This window comes from Eschrichtius robustus, chromosome 2 (genome assembly GCF_028021215.1).
Source record: "Eschrichtius robustus isolate mEscRob2 chromosome 2, mEscRob2.pri, whole genome shotgun sequence".
Taxonomy (NCBI): Eukaryota; Metazoa; Chordata; class Mammalia; order Artiodactyla; family Eschrichtiidae; genus Eschrichtius; species Eschrichtius robustus.
In genome coordinates this window covers 100,715,839-100,737,380 of record NC_090825.1, presented here as the reverse complement: position 1 = coordinate 100,737,380, position 21,542 = coordinate 100,715,839, and the positions used below count along the sequence as shown (strand labels likewise).

Genomic DNA, 21,542 nt, shown 5'->3' with positions numbered 1-21,542 from the left:
ATGTCACCGTCTTGAATACAGAATGAAGCCAAAGAACTTAAGTCTGGTCTTTCATTACCTGGTCTCAATGCCTCTTTCTAATATTACATAATACACTTTTTCTAGGAGTCTCATATGCCATTCATTCAGTTTTACACAGAATTCCCTGAATAAATTTCCTACTCTCCCACCTCAGTATCTTTGGCTGGCCGTCTGCTTTTAAAATTTTTATCGTGAAATGCCTTTCTCTAACTGGTCACCTACCTTTCTCACTCCCCTTCTCCCCAGTCAAGATCTATTCAATTCTTGGTTTCTGAATGTCACTAAAATGAAGCAAGGCTTCTTAGAGAAATGGCTGATTATGGATCTGAGGCAGAAAAAGTATAATCCCTGCAAAATTTTGTTATGCCAGAAAAGGAAGAACTAATTGAGTTCTCTCAAAAAGTCATAAAAGCTGGCTTAGAAAGGATACTACTGGTCAAATTTGGGTGTCCAAAAGAGTAATGACAGCAAATTATAACCACACTGACCATATCATTTGTTGTTCAAACCAGGACCCATTTGAGAGTGAAATGAGGCTCTATTAAAAATAATGCTGGGACAAGTGATGATTACCACAACACCAGGGAAATCTAGTCGTATGGTCACCCTAATTATAACACTTGACAATTCTTGCTACCTCCAGATTCTCTTTATTTTCTCTTAAAGCCACTTCAAGCAGGCTTTTACCCCACCAATGCTATTCTCGTTAAACTGACCAATCTTCACGTTGCTAAATCTAATGAGCAGATCTCAGCGCTCCTCTTACTCGACATCTGACTCTTACCTTCCTTGGCCTATTACCAACTTTCAGTAAGTTAACTGCTCCTTTTTCCTTGATATACTTTCTTTATTTGACTTACAGGACCCATGCTATTGGCTGTTCTTTCTTAGCTTTCTTTGCTAGTTCTTCCTTAGCTTTCTTTGCTAGTTCCTCCTCTAACTAAATACCTTAACAGTAGACCACGATTCTGTCCTTGGTATTCTTCTCTTCACTATTATCTAATATTTAGTGATTTCATCCAGTTTCATGACTTTAAAGATCACATACATGTCAACAACTCCCAGAAGTCTCTTTCCAGACGAAACCTCTCTTCTGCACTCCAGACTTATATATCAAACTACTTCATATCATCTCTCCTAACCCTTCGTACCCTGCTCTATTTTTTCCACAGTATATCATCCACTAACATAATACATAATTAACTTATTTATTATGTCATCTTCCCCAATCCCCCAGAAAAATAAATTACAAAAGACCAGGAAATTCTATTTTTCCCCCCTCAGGTGTATCATTAAGTGCCTAGAAAAGAACATGTCATTTGGTAAATGTTCAAAAATACTTGTTAACAGAATAGATACTGAAGTTATTTTTACTTGTTAGACATTATAAATTGTTAAACTGAGTATCTCAGTTATCTCAGTATTGGGTATAGCATAAATCAGACCCGCCAGTAAACACTGCTCCTGTTCAGGAGCTGAATGAACTACAAGAGAGTACATTTAATAACTGTCTTTCATCCAAGTTTATTATTTTTTAATTTTCTAAATTAAAAACAAACAAAAAACCCTGTTAATCTTTATCCTTGACCAGGTTGATATGTGAATCTAAATTGCTATCACACCTAACACATAACTTCATTTAGGTAAACTAGTAAAATAATCTACAAACTTTGTATCTCTTGATCCTGCTAGTATTTCCTTTACAAAACAAACACGATACATTCTTACATTGTGAAGTTATAGTCAGTCACTTTTTAAGACTCAGCTTCATGCTACGGGAAGCTTTCCTTGAATCCTCAAAGCAGTACTAAGTGGTGCTCCTCCAATACATCTATCAGTGTACTATACACTGTAGTGAAACTGTTTACATGTCCATGTCTCTCATTAGACTATAAGCTTCTCAAGGGCAATCGCCATATTAATTTCTATATACCTATAAACTAGCACAGTATTTGTCATACAAAGTACAGACCTAGTATATTTTTGTTGAGCTGAAATAAAGTACTTTGGTCATGAGGATGGTTCTGAAACGACATTATAAAAATGTGCAAACTTTTCTGGCGAAGTATAGAACTAAACAATATCAGGTAAAACTTTCATTTCTTGGATCCTACAGTACAAACTAAAATAATAAGAATGATTTCAGCACTGGTCTAAATTCACAATGCAACACGGACAATGATGATGGACTGCGTGGTATAGTACATCTCCAAAAGATCTCTGTTCACGAACTCTGTCGTTGAATAGTTTTGGCCTACCTTAAAAAAAATGGTATTGAAGGCAATGGCTATCTTGAATAATATTTCATCTGTGCTATTTATATGGAGTGAAAGACTACAGAGATTCAAAATCTTAAAAAGTTTATTAAAAGAGTACTATACTAGGAACACTGATATTGCATATTTTATTTAATCCCCACAGAAAAGAAGTCAGACAGGAATTATTTCCAGTTTTAAAATGAAGAAACAGACTCAACGACACACAATTAGTTAATGGTACAAAAACAGTATCAACCCAACTTGTTAAAAATTTCAAGAAATAACACAAATGGCTTTATTCTTCTTTGCTGTTGTAATTATACCCTTCCTCATCTTAAAAGTTATCAACATACTGTTGATTTTAGTTCAAAAAACTCACTATTTGAAACTCAAATTCTTAAATCTGAAATTAAAAATGAACTAATAATAAAGTCTCTAGCATTAGTATTAGATGGAGTATAAGAAAAAGAAACAAAAAAATTACCAAACAACTTTGATAGAGATTTATCTTCATTTTGATTAGAAAAATTTAATGGTACTTTGCTATAACCTCTTTAAATATCTATTTATAATAGATGTGCACATTAATATTTGAAATATGGTACAGAGAGTCTTCTATTGTGCAGAATATCAGGCATTGTTTAAAAATACAAATAACCAGAAAGAGTAGAGTTTAATTTTCAAAATAACATACAAATGACTTGACATAACACAAAGGAGCAAGCACTGCAATAGACTGTTAAAAACTGATCACCCAAGTACTATACATATGAAGATGAAGTAGCAGGGCAACTTCTCCTCAGTGCTGTCGCTCTCAATGGCGGGAAAAATAAAACGATACCCAGAATCACTGGGGGACCTTTCTCAAATCGCACAAACATCCCATTCACTATGATATATGTCTCCAGGCATGAATCTTCGCGCATTTATCCTCTGCCTCCCCCAACAAAATCACTGTTTTGGAGGATGGTGAAGGCTGTGAAAATGATTCACTCTGGTTTTGTTAAGAGCATGTACGAGGTGGTGAATTCTGCCTTGTTATCAGATAAAGCTACAGAAACTTAACAACAGGAACGCACGAAGTATGTGGAGGGGATATAATATTGATTGTAACATGCAGACAGAAATGGTCAGGAAGAGAGAGGCCAACTGATAAAAAAGCTTTTAATACCCACAAGGAATTAGAACTGGTCTGGCAGACAACAGGAAAAGCTAACTTAGGTTGCTGATTATGAGGATGATATAATAAAACAAAGTAGGTTTACTATTAGGAAATTTTACCAGTGTCAGGTTTTTGCTGGCAGCCAGTTAAAAGAATTACTAAATATCAACAAATAGTACAGTAGTCTCCCCTTATCTGCAGTTTTGCTCTCTGTGGTTTCAGTTACCCATGATAAATGGCAGATCGAAAATAAAAAATTCCAGAAATAAACAATTCATAAGTTTTAAATTGTGCACCACCATTCTGGGTAGTGCGATGAAATCTTGTGCCATTCTGACCTGTCCTGCCTGGTAAATCAATCATCCCTTTGCCCAGGTTTCTTGCCCGTTAGTCACTCAGAAGCCATCTCCTACCAAATTGACTGTTGAGGTATCACAGAGCCTCAGAGTAGTGACACTGGCAATTCGAATATGCCAAAAAGAAGCGATAACGTGCTTTCTTTAAGTGAAAAGGTGGAAGTTCTCGACTTAGTAAGAAAAAAATCCTAAGCTGCGGGTGCTAAAGAAGAAAAAGAAATTCAGGCTAGTTTTGCTGCTGCACCTCAAACTGCAAAAATCACGGATAAGTGCTCAGTTAAAATGGAAAAGGCATTAAATCTGTGGATGGAAGACATGAACACAAAACGCGTTCCAACTGACGGCCACGTGCTGCACCAGAAAGCACTGAGCCTATAGGAAGACTGCAGCCAGGGATCCACTGAAACAAGTGACACTAGCTTTACTGCAAGTAAGGGATGACTACACAGATTCAGTAATAGGTTTGGACTGAAAAATATAAAAATTACTGGAAAAGCTGCATTTGCCAATGATGAAGCCTCTGCCACATTTTTGGCAGAGTTAAAGGGGTTGATTAAACAGAGAGACCACATTCACATAACTTTTATTACAGTATATTGTTAAAATTGTTCCATTTTATTATTAATCTCTTATTGTGCCTAATTTATTAATTAAACTTTATCACAGGTATTTACATTTAGGATAAAACATAGTACTTATAAGATTGAGTACTATCTGCCATTTTATGCATCCACTGAGGGTCTTGGCATGCCTGCAGATAAGGGACTACTATACTGTCTCATTTTACTTCCAACTTGACTTTCATGTTTAAAGTTGAATCTTCATATTCTAAAAACTAAACGGAATTCATCTTTCAACTATAAATTATTTTCATCAAGATATGAAAATAATTACTGACACAAAAATAATTACAATATCAGTGTGCTAAAAACAACTTGCATAATTCAATAGTCCAAAGATTTACATTTCACTTAAAAATAGATATTAACTAAGCATAAACATCGTCAAATAATTTGGTCAAATGAAGCTCCAAAACCACCTTGTCACGATATACTCCTATCTCTCACAATAGAAATACCTTTTAGAAAACAGAACAAAACATTTTTATCCTCCCCTCCCCTGATCTAAACTGTTCTTGGCACATAAAATGACCCACTTCTGTCATGTTCAAAGAGGCAGGCAGAGAAAATGAGACAGAGCAATTATGTCAACCCAAAGATTCTACACAGAACACTTCTGCACTCTAAGGAATAAGTCAGAGTGGACAGATTCTTTCATCATTCTAGAGATTCTCTTCTAACAAAATGGCTGGCTTTGGGGATAAAAGTTAACCATTTTGAAGTGGAATCCAAACATTTGTTTAAAAGGGCATTATTTCGTGGCAAATTTATAAGGAGTAAATAAAATACTTAAAACCACTTTATTTGGAATAAAGTGTTAAGAATAAGAATAATTAGAAGAGGTGAGATATATATAGGTATTATTTTTTATTATTTAGTATATCAAATTTAAAAAATGACAAAAATTACCGCTTGGTATGAATATATTATATTCACTTTTTTACTCCTGAATTTTTTATATCTACATACCCATGCAAGTTTAGGTTTCCTTAGCCAACCACAAAGAGTTAAGGAAACAAAAAAAGAAACAAAATCTCAAATTTAATGAACAATTACATAAGCTCATAGCACATTTTCCCCCCAAGAGTGTAGTACCTAGGAAACTCATCAAAAGGCCTTAGGAAAATTGTATTAGGTGACTGAGGCAGATTTTCCCTATAATTTTAGAATTATGACTAAGATATAGGGAGGTACTCTAAAGGGTATAGGTATGTGTTAAAAGAGAGCAGTCTTTAACTGAAAGAATAAGGAACAATCTTTCAAAGTCTCAAGAAAGTCAAACTATTTGTTATTATAAGTTCTAATTCCTTCAAAGTATTTTCTCTAGAACCTTCAAGTTTTCAGTAATCTTTTTCAAGGGCATATATGATAATAAAATACATACTTATTTCTTAAATATATTTCTATGTGTTAATAATTTAAAGAACCTGCATCAAGTAATTCTAGAACGTTACATTCAAATGTTTTTAAAATATAGCGCCAAACTGAGTAAGGAACAAAAATGTTTTGAAATATAATCAGTTACCAATTCACAGTCCCAAGGGAACTGATTATTTTGGTATTTAGCTTCCAGATGTTATTTCTAAATGTTAAATGCACACACAAAATCCTTTATGGATAACAAGACGCTCTGTATCTTTAGGGAGGCCCAACTTTTCTAATTATATCAAATTAAAAATAAATCCTATTTTTTTCCAAAAGAAGCAATGATGATATATTATTTCACTATTATTTTCACTTTTCAATTAATAGTGATCATTAAAAGCACAATGCAAAAGCACATTGATCATACCTAATTATTCCTGATAAAATTGTGCACTTAATTCTTAAGAGAGGTTAGGTTAGTAGAGTGTTAAGAACATGGGTTATTGATTCAGATAGATTTGGACTGAATCCTGGCTTTGCCATGCTCTAGTAGTGTAACTGTAACTCTGAGCAAGGCAATTAACACGTAGATCCCCAGTTTCCACTTCAGTACAACGCGGCTAATTAGGAACCGTGAAGAGCTACTATGAAGATTAGAGATCATATATGTAGGCTGTAGCAAAGAACATGACATAGAGTAGGTGCTCCATAAAAACTAAAATTATTAAGTTATTTATGAGCAGTGTTCTTATATCTGAAATTGAGCTTCCTAGTGCTATAAATAATATTTAAGTCTGGGAAGTAAAGTTGTTACATGACACAGTATCCTTGCTATCTAATTGGGATTCAATTAAATACTATCAAGGAAATCATATCAATTTGATAAATCAGTAACATTAAAATTTTTTATTAAACTTTTCCAAGAAACCTTCCCTAATTACTAGCTAGAAGCAACCTTTTGCTCTTTTAAGACTTTCAAAGACCCTATCATAACTTACCCAGTTTTTAAAACTGCGCATACCAGCTCCTTTCTCTGATAGTGTACGATTTTTGCAGAGCAGGATCAATGAATCACATGGCATATTAGCTTCCATAAAGATAACCTTAATAAATGTCTCCTTAATGAATGAAAAAATTAAGCCAGTAATTGCTTTCTAATCAGGGATCTCACCTCCAATCTTGTTTCCTTTTAATCAATCTTCCACTCTCCTCCAAATTTCTCTTTCAAGAAAACACATATGATTATTCAAAAACCTTTGATTACCCACATTTCTCAAAAGGCTTTCAGTTGTAATCACATCTTCCATCTAGCCACTATCTAGCCACTATCTTCAGCTATTTGTTCTTCCTCTCAATCTATATTCCAGCCACAACATTCCAGCTTACAATTCATTAATGAAATACTTGCTGAATGTCTGTTTTATGTCAATTAGTGCACTAAGCACTGGAAACAGAAAGATAATATTCTATCCGTAAAAAAGGAGTCATATAAAGAAATTATTACAGTTCAATGTGCTAATGAATACTATAATAGCAACAGAGTCCTAAGCAGCCCTTCCAAATCACACAATGTACTTGCAGACCTGTATGCTTTGTTCTTGTGCTCTATTTACCTAGACTACCTTTTCTAAAACAGAATCATATTTATTCTTCAAGTTCCAACTCAGTGCCACGCATTCTGCAAGATCTTCCCTAAATTCTATAAGTAATGAAATAAATCGATCCCTTCTCGAGGTTCCTACAAATCTTTGACTGTAACACGGTATGGTATATATCATACAGAGACTCATACGCTTGTTTCCCACAGAACAGTATGTTCCCTGACAGCACAAACCTATTAATTTACATACATAATAGGTTCTAATTTAAAATGTATTTAACTAACCTGAGTATATGATATGAATTTATAATAGCTGTACTGTAAATTCTTAATCATTTTTTTATTTGTACATTTTTCTTTTCTGGTTGCAAATTTTATGGGTCTTAGAAGATATATGATCATTAATAAACTAGGAGGCTATCTTAGATTGTGATGAACAGAAGAATAACTGTAGTTATTGATTCACTACCACCAAAACTCATAAGTTCTACTTTAATATACTGAGTTTCAACAAAAATCAAGAATTAAACAAGTGAGAATTTCTCTCCCTACCTCACCCATACATAAAATTAATATGCCTTGTAAAGAGTTCAGTTTTTATAGAAGGGGAGAATAAAAGAACTACACATTTTCAATGTAAATTGCTAAAAAAGCACTTTTAATTGGAGCAATCACTACCCTTGGGATTATTTTTATTTCTTAGAAGCCTACATAGTTTACATAATTTAGTGGCAGGTAGAGAAAAAAATAAAATTCTTCACAGCCAAGAAAAAAACAGGACATTTACTGAGTTTTTCTCGTCACAAAATACTAATTGAGTAGCAAAACACTAACATGAGTTATTCTAACATATAGGGGAAAAAAACATAAAGAATACAGAGTTTCCATTACAACAGAAATCTAACAACATACAACATATGTTCAAGTTAAGGAGTGTAAATGTTTAAAAATAATCTGTCTCCATTTAACCCAAAATTCAGGTGATATCGCAGTTGAATAAAAAGAAAATCTCATTTAAAAAAAAGTTATTTACTGTTCTTATTGCTGCTTTTCTTTGGGGCCCTTTGTCTCCCACTGTGTGTTTCCAACAAAATATGTTGTAATATTTGCCCCTTTTCTTAATCACCACATTATTCCATATTGGAATTAGGATAGTACTATTAGTTGTCCAAATTTTTTAAAATTAATAGTTGAAAAGGGCTTTGGATACTTTCACAGTTAGTAGGAATGTCCTGCCAAGGTTGTAAGTTCAAATTTCCAAAATTACAAAACTTAAAAAATCAAATCAAAACAAAACAGAAAGCAATAAAAAAAAAAATTTTTGGAAAAAAGGCTCATGTGATACTCCTTCCTTCCTACCCCTAAATCCTGTTTACACACTCAGTAGCCTTTGAACTAGGCTTATCTGGACTGAAGCAATTCCAAAGTCAGTTTTTTATTTTAAAATTAAATGTATATAATGACTCAGTAAATGGTAATAGCACTTCACTTTTACCAACAAGGACCTGTACCTTTTCCTTTGTTTTCAAATAGACGCAATAAGGTTAAAAAGCAGAGAATGGATACCACTTTTATTTGCTACCACTGCTCTTATTTAAAAGACAAAAATATTTTAAGGCCATCATAGACTTGATATAACATCTTTATATCAACACAGCTTACAATGAAAATCATGACCCCTACACATTAAAAGTGCAACACTGCTAAGGATTTCAGGATTATGAGCTATTCAAAACACTGGCTTAAAGCTGCAGAAACCACATGCCAGGAAAGCAAACTAGAATTCCAATGTGATGATCTGTTTCTAAACACTGTTGCATGAGTGTGAAGAGAGCGGTATATACTGACCCCTTGCCCTTTTAAAACACCACTATGACTTCCTGTTTATCATTTCAAATGTCACAAGTTGAGTATAGAAGGATATTAAATCAGGGCATCTTGCTTTGCCTTCAGAGGCAATAAAAATTCTCCCTTAAAGAAAACTGAATTAGAAGTTAACCGCTCTTAGAGCACCGGCTAAGCTGGCTGTAAAATGGAGAGCCTATTCATTCTTCTGTTTCTGATAATTAAATTTAAAACCAACAAACGAGACATACTACCCTAAGTTGAAAATTTTTATTGAGGATCTTTAAAGTTACCTAAAGGTTTAAAGAAATTCTTTATTACTTGATTTCTATAATGCATTAGAGAAAAATAATCTAAATTAAAAGTGCAGATTTATAAAAGAGAATTACAGGTTATAGTGCTGATCTTGTAGCTATAAAAGACCATAATGTGGGTATGCTCAATGAGTATGGGGAAGCAAACAAGAAAGAGAAACATTATGCCTCTTTCATACTTGGAACAGTGTTTGCAGCTTTTAGGTTTCAGACGTAAAGGAAGAAAATATGAATGTGGAAACAATTTCAGACTTTTGAGATTTAAATATACTTTAACAGAAAGAAATAGGACAGGGAAGGGGAAGAAGGAGAGAAGGCATGCTTAGGATCACATGAGCAAGAGCAAAACCGTTTCTAATTCTATCAGCACAGTTCTGCAAAGTATTCTAGACCACAGAAGAACGACAACTTGAAAAATTCATCAATAATTATGATCTAATAAATGAGTTTACACTTTAAAAATAATATTGCTAATTTTGAAAACAAGAACAACAATATTAACATAAACACCTAGTTCATCACTCCGTCCTCTTGAAATAGTCTCTTCACTTGGTTTCCTAGATACCATACTCTCTTGGTTCTCTTTGTCTGCCTACACTTTCTCAGTCTCTTTTACTTATTCCATCTCTCTAAGACCTAAATTTACAGTGTCAGTGTCGTGGGTGCTCAGTCCTCTTTTTCAGCTATTTACAATTACTTTTAACTTTCGCTACTTCCATTTCTGGGTATAACAGACTAAGGTACTAACAGATAATATGATTAACCCTTCCTCCAAAAAAACAAAATAAAGCAAAACATGAAACCTGGACACACTACAAAAAAACCTACCTGAAGGTAAAGCAGAGTAAATGAAAGAAGACAGGCTCTGATGTAGAGTCTAAGCAAACTAGGAGTAAAGATGGGAAGCTATACAACTAAGACATCATCTCTTCAGAGTGCAACCTAAGACTAACTGCAGTCGGCATGGTTCAGGAGCAGTGGCTGAGGAACATATGGAACAGTGAAGCCTGGGTCCATTATCCACTTAGAGAGCAGGGGAAACCCAGGAGGGAAAGAACCACACAAGGAGTCCCTAAACTTAAATAACTCATCCAAGGAACAGATTCAAAGCATCTCACTAAAAGGCAAAAGATCTGAACTGAGGCCAGATGTGCTGTCCAAGAAACATTGTTTGAAATTAAAGCCTATTCCAAAAGTTAACTGATAAAGCCACCACTCACTGGAGAAAAATAACCAAACACAGAATCTCTGCTTAATCTTCATAATGTCCAGAGCACAATTCAAAATTACCTAGCATATGGGAATTCCCTGGCAGTCCAGTGGTTAGGATTCCGTGTTTCCACTGCAGGGGGCACAGGTTCGATCTCTGGTTGAGGAATAATTAAGATCCCACATGCTGCGCGGCATGGCCAAAAACAAAAAAACAAACAAAATTACCCAGCAGATGAAGAACCAAGAAAAAGAAATATCTTTTCTTCTCCACAAGCACAAAAGGGCTATTATCACTATCCTCGATTATATTAAAAAAAAAAAATTCCTCTCAATGGATTAAAATCTTATCAGAGAAATAAAAAATCCCAGCAGAGAAACAGAAACAATAAAAAATTTTTAACTGATTCAGCCAAAGAACATCAGTCACTGCGTGAAAAGACCACAGGATATTCACATAGTCTCAAAGTTATCATCTCATAGATTACTTAACAAATGCAAACAGAAAAAGGTACCTTTAAAAGGGAGGAATCTGGCAGACAACATCTAAACCAAGTGACTGGAACTCACCATTACCAGTAAAGGGACAAACATGTATGTGATACAATGTATTATTATTATACTGTAACATTACAATTTTTCTATAGGTTTGAAATATTTTCCAAAAAGTTAGAGGGAAATACAAACAAAAGGAAAAAATGCCAAAAGGCATACTATTATAAATCAGAGAGGGGAAGAATTAAAACAGCTGTCTTGGGATCTATTCACGTCCCTTACAAGGAAGAAACTCAGGGAAAAGTAGGTCATGGAGTTTAATCTACTTGTTAATATGCTGATAACTGGTTCTCCTGGTAAATATGCTAATGATTTTTGTTAGGAGGAAAGTCCTTATCTAATGAATGCTCTCAGTGGGATGTCCTGTTGTTAAGGATGCTTACAGTAAACTAACCCAGAATCTATGAATTTATGAGGGATGGCACATTGGAGAATATCATGTAAGCTACACAACCTTGGGGTACAGAATGCATAAGTTTCAAAATCTAAATGCTCGCTGCTATTAAGTAATACCTAAACTTCCTCATTTAAAGATCTCATCTACTCTGTGCCAGAAAGTACATGTCTGATGCAGAAAGGAAGGACCTATGGAATCACGGAGAGTCCTAAATCTCTCCTATGTTCACCTATGCCTTCTGATTGCATCTATCTTTGAAACTATTAGTAAAGCTGGATTCTAGGTAAGATCTCTAATATATGAGTCTGATTTGATGATATGATTCTTTGGATTGGCTTACAAATAAAAGATGAAACTATCAAAAATAATTACAATCTCAGAATAACAATAGTATTAATACTATTACTTTAGTAGAATAAGTGAATTAAATGTTAATTTGACACAAATAATTAACACAGTATACTTTCAGGACAAATAAGGCATCTTTTACCCTTTGGCAAATTTCTTTTTAAGCATTCATAATGGAAAAAACTTAACAAAATCATAGTATGTGAAATTACAGAGAAAAATCTCAATAAATTTTTAAAAAGCATATATAACCTGAAATACCATAAAATTCGAATATATGACTATATATGACAAACACGCAACCAAGGGGTGTGTGCAGTCTAGAACATGTCTAAATATGTCCTTTAAATTAAGATTTTGCCCACTTTAGAGTTGTGAAGTTCAAATGATATGATATATAGTCGACCCTTGAACAACATGGGTTTGAACTGCATGGGTCCACATACACGAGGATTTTTTTCAAGAGTAAATACTATAGTACTACACAATCCAAGGTTGGTTGAATCTGCAGATGCAGAACCACAGATACTGAGGTCCCATACTAAGTTATACCCAATTATTACCCAGATTTTCAACTGTACAGAGGGTCAGAGCCCCAAACCCCATGTGTTCAAGGGTCAACTGTAGTTATCATATTATTTTGATAATGTATTACTTTACTTTATTTTACATAATGCTTCTAAAGATCATAATCTACACCATTTTCCTATCTGTGATCCACTAATGACAACCACTTAGAAACAGGCCATGATGGAGCATGAGACAAGGCAATCCTAACAGCTGATAAAGCTCAAAGGATGCTTTTAATAACAGAGAGTAGAACATGTAAAAACAGAAAAACAAAATGCAACAAAAGGTGAAACAGGTGTAAAATAGAGAAGTAAAAGGTAGCAGGCAGAGCAAGATCTCACAGGATATACAAATGATCATTGCATAGGAATATTCAGCATAAGGAAAATTAATGGCCTCAGAGAGGAGAAAGTAAAAAATACAAAAAAGAGGTAACTGGGTATATTTAGCTGTGAGGAATTAAAGAATCTGAAAACTTGTTACACATCTTTGGGCTTTTTTTTCCTAGAGGGAAAGTCTCATGCTTATTATATTACTTAATCCAATCTTTAGGAGAGTAGAGACTGGATATATTTCAGAAGTTCTCATCTTAATGAAGCAGTACAGTGAAATGGCTAACAGTATCAGCTTTATAATTAGTTACAGTTAGTTCATCACCTAACAACTATTTGACTTTGAACAAGCTGCTGAACTTCTCTAAGCCTCAGTTTCCTATTCTGTAAGATAGGGGTAATAATATCTATTTCATGAGATAGTGAATATAAAACATACGGTATAGTGCCTGGCACATAGTAAATAATAAAAGCTAGTTATATTACCTTTATTGTTGAGAAAAAGATTTCTTGTACATTTTGATTAATTTCACTGTATGCTTTAATTTTACCATCTCCTTCTCTAGCTAAATAACTTAGGGATCTGTAAAAGTCAATAAGCTACTTTAATATCCAAAGAAAAAGGAACTGTTTCAAAAGCCAGTGTATATACTAGTATCAAAGTTAAAAGTGTGAATACTATTAGAAAAGGTAGCAAAGATTTCTTTCGTATTCATACATTACAGTCTATAAAACTGGAATCTATCATTTTATAGTATCATAAAGATCAGGCCATTTTCTTCCCCTTGGCCAGAAAAAACAAACTCCTATTTCTAAAAATATATCAGGTTTTCTTCTTAAGGAAGTCCTCTTGAAACAAAATACCCTATTATCATATAAAGCAAGTATAGGACAGTATGTCAAGAACAAGACTAAAAATGTAATGGTATATGAGCCAAGGAAAAAATTCATTTGGAAAAATGAGTAAGAAGAGGTTTTTCACCAAATTTAATTGAGACTGTGAGCTTTCTGTTTTGTGACTATTTCTTTGATACCCCCATGTACACGATAAACACTCCCTTAAGAAATTACAAATGACCTTTCAATTTAAAAAAATGCTTTATGTATTTGCTTCTTTTAGAAAAGTAGACCAATTTTGTAAAAGAACCATGGATGAAGAACGAAATTTGACGTGTAAGGAGAGCAAACATATAGACTTACTCTTTTTCTGGTTTTTATACTTAGATTTAATCCAGTTTTTAAATACCATTACAAAAGGAGTTGAAGGCAGAGTATCCAAACTAAACCACGCTAACCACTGACATTAACTCAAGGAATATATATACTATTAATTTTATGAATTCAAGGACTATAGCAGGTTAGGAATTTTAGCTTTCTATGAGGCAACAATTCCATAGTGGTCTTTCATAAACACAAGGAAAAACAGAAACAAAACAAACAAAAACTATGATCATGACATAGTAATCTTGTAAACCTATGAACTTTAATTATCACTGAGTCTGATTTTCTATTGCTGATGAGGTTTACGAATTACAGAAAATAAGTTTCACATACAGATAAAATAGGACAACTTTTCTTTCTAATTAACTAAATTAAATTCATTATTGAGAGTTATGGGAGGGAAGTATTTTAAAGATTAATGAATACCTTTTGTTACCAAACTCCTGATATACTGTACACAGACTTATTATATATAAGCCATCCTTTCCATGGTAAAATAAAATCAGCAATTATATAGTAGCTCAAAGCCTCTGAATAATTTAGGACTACAAAAATGACTATTCAGAAGAAATTACAGGGAAAAATTTAGGTAAGGAATGTAATTTAGTAAGGAGCTTGGTTAAGAGAAAGTGAAAGACAACGGCATAAACCATAACTTCCTACCTTAGTGTTATCCTCAAAAACAAAAATCTCTAAAGATTTTATTTCTCACAGGAATTTTATGGAAAAAGAAAAAGTCTAAATGATGTGTAATACAAAGTGATACAAATAATAATTAAGAGTCAAATACAGAGTATTTTGAATGAATGACTGGGCAACAAGGGTATTAAAACTTATGACATATCAAATGGATTCCATGAATTTTACAGTCCTGTGAAAATAAAACAAATTTAAAAAACCCCCACAAAAACCATACCTCACACCAAAGAATCATGTCCTACATCGGTTTCTATTCAGATTAACTATGATAACTTTGTCTTATAGGACACTTTATCATCCTTCAAAAGGAAAAAATTGTGAGAAGCTTTGATAATCTAACTCAATTAAAATATTGTTAGAGATTTCTCTTGCTCTTTTATCTATCTCAAAACTTAGAAGTTCTACCAAAATGTAATAGTCAAACATACATGCAAAATGACCCTGCAATTAAGGTAATTGCTGGTACCAAATGTTGTTTTTCAGTTCTGCAATAAAACAGTCTCCTAGACATTTAATAGTATGTCATTTGGTAAATGAAAGTTTCCACAAAGTAAGAACAGAGAGAAGACCTAAAAATTATGCTAGTGAAGAGTCTGGTTGAAGAAAAACAAAAATACGGATCATTTTGGTCCAATACTAATTTTATTTCAAGTTACTACAGAGCTGAATAAAATGCTGACACCACCACACAAAAATTTATTGAGTTGGCAATAGGCAAAGCATGATGTCAGCCACCAATATCACCATCCACATTACCAAACAGCATGAACTTAACTTAGACTTGATCTTAACTTAGACTTCATGCCTAAAGTTACAGTAAAAATAAAAATCTTAGGTATGAAGCATTATTAAACATAGATGAGTTTAGTTTGGCATAGTTTTGACTCAAATTAGTCTAGCACTTTAACAACTTCAGTAAAAAACATAGAATAATGCAAACAAACATATTACAATTTTCTAAACGTGCTACATTCTTCACCAAACAGACCCACACAAATAAGTCTTGGTAAACTCACAATTATATTCAAATAAGTAACACCAAACACACACAGAATGCAGGCTGACAGGAGACATGGAAACACACATATATACACATCCACACAATTTCTTACCTTCATGGCATGAATTTCTTCGAGCAATCGTTGTGCTCGTCTTTGGTTTTTCAACAGTGCATCTTTGGTACCCCTGCAAAAGACACATTACAATATGTAGCCAGAAAAACCATTTATTTTAGACTAGTATCATAATGAAAAGTCTCTCCATTTTTTTTAGAAGAGCTTAATAAATCTCTAAGTAACAAACATTCTGTTATCCTGCACTGCCCTCTCCCCCATCCAACACATACCCCAATTCCATCAACAAACCCAAGCTTCTGGCAAAAATAAGCACTGTCCAGGTATTATATTAATGATTATTACCACTGATAGACAGTTTGCCTTCTAATTCCTTAATGGGAAAGCCAAATAATACTTTCTAATCAATCGATTAATAGCACATTGTATTTCATGTAAGTTTTATAAGCTACAGTTAAGTTTCATAAGCTACAAGGTTGGATATAATTTTATTAAATGACAACTGTTCTCTGGAATTAAATAAATACATAAAGATGTTAAATACACGATTATATCAGAGAGAAGGGCTATCTTATGAAACATTTACAAAAGAAAAAACAAGAAATTAATCAGAAACAAGACACATTTGAAGACTTTGTAAGTATTCATGCTTAAAGCATAAGAACTATAAACAACATACTTTTTCTTTAATACTAGTGATACCAAAAATACAAAACATTATTCTTTCAAAAAAATTAAATGGAACACAATGTTTTGATAAACACTTCCAAAAGGTACTAAAGATTTCAAATTAATTATCAATTCAAGGAATAAGGTGATATGAAATCTTTATAACTGATTCAAGGTATCACTTGATTTGTTAAACTATATCAACATCTTAAAAAAATAACTTCTAATAACATAAAATACATAAGTAACCCCAAAGGATTTTCACTTTGAAAAAGCCACAAGAAGAGTTTTGAAAAAACAGAATTTATCATATATCTTAATTGAATATGGTCCAAACTATGTAAGGACATGCTGACAGAGCACATTTTATCTCACTCAGATCCTATCTACATATAAAACAAAGTGCTGTATGAGTAAGACATTTAATTACTCCTCTAGGTCCTACCCTCAAATTTTGTAAATACTGAATAAAGACAACTTTTGACATTTTATTAGTCATAGGACCATTACTTTAAATGACTAACTTTTTTGACTTCAGTCTGCCAACACTCCTGACAAGTTTTCGGATTACCAAAACTCGGATTCTCTTCACTTCTTTTCTCATCTTCACAACCTTCAAGGAATAAAGCCAAAATTAGAGAGGTTCTTAATTCAAGAAGAAACTTACCTTATTTTGAGTATTAATATTATAGAATAAGTTTACCACTTTAATCAAAGCTTTATTTAACTATATTCATAGTATGATGAAATCAAACTTCTTCCATAAACAGTGAAGGAATAAGAAATCAACATTCTAAATATGCGTCTGAGGACTTAGGAGAAACAACTTATTAAAAAAAAAAAAAAAAAAAAAACCACAGCATTCCCAGTGGCTAGTATTTTAAATTACACTTATATCTTGTTGGGCTTGGAACATAATAAATTGTGAGCTCCCTGACATCAGAGACCACCACGTTTATCTTTGAATCCTTGTGGTTTAAAACAAAGCTTCACCAACAATCGTAGGAATTTAATTTACTGAATGGGCATTTGTATTAACAAAAGCAAATGCATGAAAGTGATTTTATTTTACTTGTTTTTAGCACACCCCTTTCATTTATATTCAGTAATAAATTATTTCAAGCATAACTCAAAAAACACAAGGGCACACACGCAGGTGCGCACACACACACACACACGCACACACTTTAAATCGCCCCATTACAGAACAATGCTGAGGTCTAAGAACAAAGAAATAGAATTATTGGCCAAGAGATAGAAATATTCCAATGATAAAGAACTACATGTTATAATAATACTTAGTGCAATGGGATGCTATTGAGTTTATGTTTTATCTATCATTGTTAAGAGGCATACATCTTATAATTCGTCCTGTAATGTCCTTCACCCCTCCTCCACTTCAGGAATTACATGAAATTCAGTTCAGAGATAATCGCTCCGGTGAAACCTTCAATGACTTCTTCAGTTAGATAACCATTCCATCCTTGGAGTTCCCACTATACCTGTAGATAGCACCTATCACTGTACTGTCACTAACTGCTCATGAGGCTGTCTTTTTCTATTGTCTATAATCTCCTGAAGGGCAGGGGCCTTGCAATATTTACATGTTTTCTGTGCCTTGCAAGAGTGCTTGGCACACATAATCCTCAAATTCTTCTTGCCAAAATAACAGTATCAACATCATTCTGTTTTTACAAGGCTCTTGCATTTAGCTGTTACCTCTTACCCTTCATTAATATCTTTCACCCCCTTATCATTGACAATATTGGCAACCAACTTACGATTTCTCTCCACCCTAAGTTTTGCCATTATTCTGGGTGATGTAGGTGTCTACTTGAATAACCCACCCCAATATTATATCCTCACTTCTTGACTTCCTCCTTTCTAATGACCTAATCTATTCTATCATAGCCACCCACTTCCATGGTCACACTGTAGTTCTAGTCATTGCTCATTAACTATTCCATTTCTAAAACCATCAATTCAAATACTCTGCACTGAGATCACAACTTCTTTCAGCTTGCTTGTTCAACCCCACCCACCAAAATGGTCTTCGACTTTACTGGAACCACTAGTTCACTGACCCCTATACATTCTCTCAAATGATTAGTCCTTTTCTTTTTAATTTTCCTTCTCTTATCCAGTTTAGGTACATAATCAACACTTGCCAATACCTTAAACTCATCCCTCTGGTTAGCAATCCCTCTAGTGAATCCTGGATAAAAACAACATTCTGAGTTCTTTTATCACAGTACCCCAAGAGCCAGGAAATATTTGAGGCATTCTATCTACTAGATATTCATCATAACTAACCTCAAATGGGTCCTTACACTTCCTAGCAATCCTAATATACATATGTATTTTGGTCAATTCACTTTATAATGACTATTTTAAATCTGTGTCTGCTTTCCTAAAACATCTAACCTTTCTCTTCTCTCTTTTTCAATTTCATGGAGAAAATAAACATCAGATGGGAAACATCGTCTTTCTACTACCATGAATGTAAATTTACTTGCATCACCCATCCTCCTCTATTAATAAAGTTACAATATAAGAAATATCCCTGAACTTCTCTGAGGTTAATCTTTTAACTGTATTTTGGATCCCATCTTCTACCTTCCTATAACCCTTACTACAAACTGTCCATTTACTCTAGCATTGTCAATCTCTTAAATGGATGTTTTCCACTAATCTTTAATCATGTTTGAGTCATTTTCATTAAAGAAAAGACAAACAAAACATCTCACTACAAAGTTCACTAGGAGCACCCGCTCTCTTCAACTGCCCCAGAGTCAAGCTTTTAGAGATGTTCAAACTCACCATCTCCTTATCTGCATGCCACATAATTCCAGTTTAATTTCCATTCTCATCAGTCTACTAAAAGCTGTCACAATGATTTCTAGAAGTTACCAATGATGTCTAAAATTCCCTGAATCCAACAAGAATTTTTCAGACTTCATTTTGCTTGAAATCTCAGCAGCATTTGATACTGTTGAACACTTTCTCCTTCTTGAAATACTCTCCCTTTGGTTTCCGTAACAGAATACTATCCTGGTTTTCCTGCTTTCTCTCTAGCTACTTCACTTTGGTCTTCTGTGAAGGCACATCCACCTCTAATCAGTCTTCAACTGATTAGGCCAGCTCTTCTTTTCAAGATATACTTTTTAGCCCTAAGTGATCTTATGTGTGTATACAGTTTTAATTTGCTACCTAAACAAAGATGACTCGAAAATTCCTACCTTCACATGAGATCTCCACTTTAGCTCCAGACCTAAATCCGTAACTGCCTACTTGACATTTCAAGTATGCTTAAAATCACCTCCAACTCACACCTGAACCCATGTTCTTCACTCCCAACTGGATCCCTTTTTTGGTGTTTCATATTTAAGGGAATAGAACAATCCTTTCAGTTATAAACCTAGGCTCATTATAGGTAGCTTTCTTTTCTAAATCCCTCACAATGAATCTATTATCAAGTCCTGATAATTTTATCTCCTAATTACCTCTCAAATTGTACCATTTTTCTTCTATCTTGACTTCTTGGCTCTCTTGGCTGAGTTACTGGCAACTGTTTTCTCAATATCCATTCCTGCCCTTCTCCAATCAGTTACCCACAACTCAATCAGAATACATTTTTTAACGCTTAGATCTGATGTAACACCTTTACTTAACTCTCTTCACTGGTTTCCAATTGCTCTTAGAATGGCCACATGGGCCATCTTTTACTCCATCCTCACCATGCTTACAACTACCACCAAATCTTTACACCTGCTGTTTTCTCTGATAGGACTGCTTTCTCTCCATGTTAGCTTAACATCTTATCTTTCTGATTTTGGCCCAACTGTCATTTCTCAGTAAAGTGTCTCCTGGCCTCCCTCAGGGGTCAAAAATGCTTCTAGAATTATCATGACACTTATTTTAAGTTTAATATTTTACTTTTAATCTGATTATGCTTAATGTGTTTTTCTCCCACTAGGTTATAAATTCCACGAAGGTCAAATATCTGGTTTTATTCAACATTGCATCTTAACACCCAGCATGGTAGATGGCATACAATAAGCATGTTCAATAAATATTTGTTAAGTAAATGACCAAAAAGGGAGCAATACTCACTTGTTCATTCACTGTTTCAAAAGAATAATATAATAACAGAATGTAATCAGATTTCCACTAGATATGTTAACCTCTCTGAAATTTGTTTCAAAGTTAGATCTATTTAGAAAAAAAATCATACTTGCATAAACAAAAGCCATTTAGAGCAGGTTTAAGTGGAAAAAAGAATTGCTACATTTCATAAGCAGCATAATAGGGGGTTATGATACATTTTTTGAAAGTTAAGTCATTCATAAAATAAATAGCAAGTAATAAATTATGCATTAAAATATAGTAACAAATATTGCTAATTGCTGTTCCCTGTAGGTGCATGAGATGATTATATACTATTTGCTAACTGCTCTTAACCAAACTTAATTAATAAATTGCAGTGGGCAGAACTGGTCCTCAGTTACATTTCAATCTTGGGAAAGCTAGACTCCAATTTTAAAATTCCAATTTAAGAAGTACTATGTTTGTCATTACTGCATAAGGGAATTCTGAAAAGCAAAGGGAATGCGCCATGTACTTAGTTTCATGTGAATGCTAAAAAATGCTTTTCTAGCTTATTAACTTTTCCAGTATTTGTTAAGTTTAATATACTAAAAAAAAAGTATATTCACTTCATGTAAAAATGGAACTATTACTTTTATTTTCCTCACACTGCCTGCCCCAAACACCTAGCTTTCTCCAAGCATTTAAATTTATTTTTGTAAAACTGACAAACAGCTACCAGTAGCCTTTTAGTTAGGATTTAAAAGGTTGTCAATTCATTTGTCACCCAGGAATTATGAAGCTGGTTGACAGATAACCCAGATGTCAACAAATAGGCCTAA

General features: G+C 33.6%; 1 protein-coding gene across 1 annotated transcript in view; it reads right to left on the bottom strand.

The window, feature by feature from the left end:
• SRFBP1 (serum response factor binding protein 1) overlaps positions 1–21,542 on the bottom strand; it is a 60,146-nt gene that overhangs the window by 32,363 nt on the left and 6,241 nt on the right. Inside the window, exons 2-3 of the mRNA XM_068534326.1 lie at positions 17,139–17,227; positions 15,985–16,057 (exon numbers count right to left, since the gene is read on the bottom strand). Coding sequence (XP_068390427.1) covers positions 15,985–16,057; positions 17,139–17,227 — 162 coding nt within the window. The remainder of the gene's footprint in view (positions 1–15,984; positions 16,058–17,138; positions 17,228–21,542) is intronic.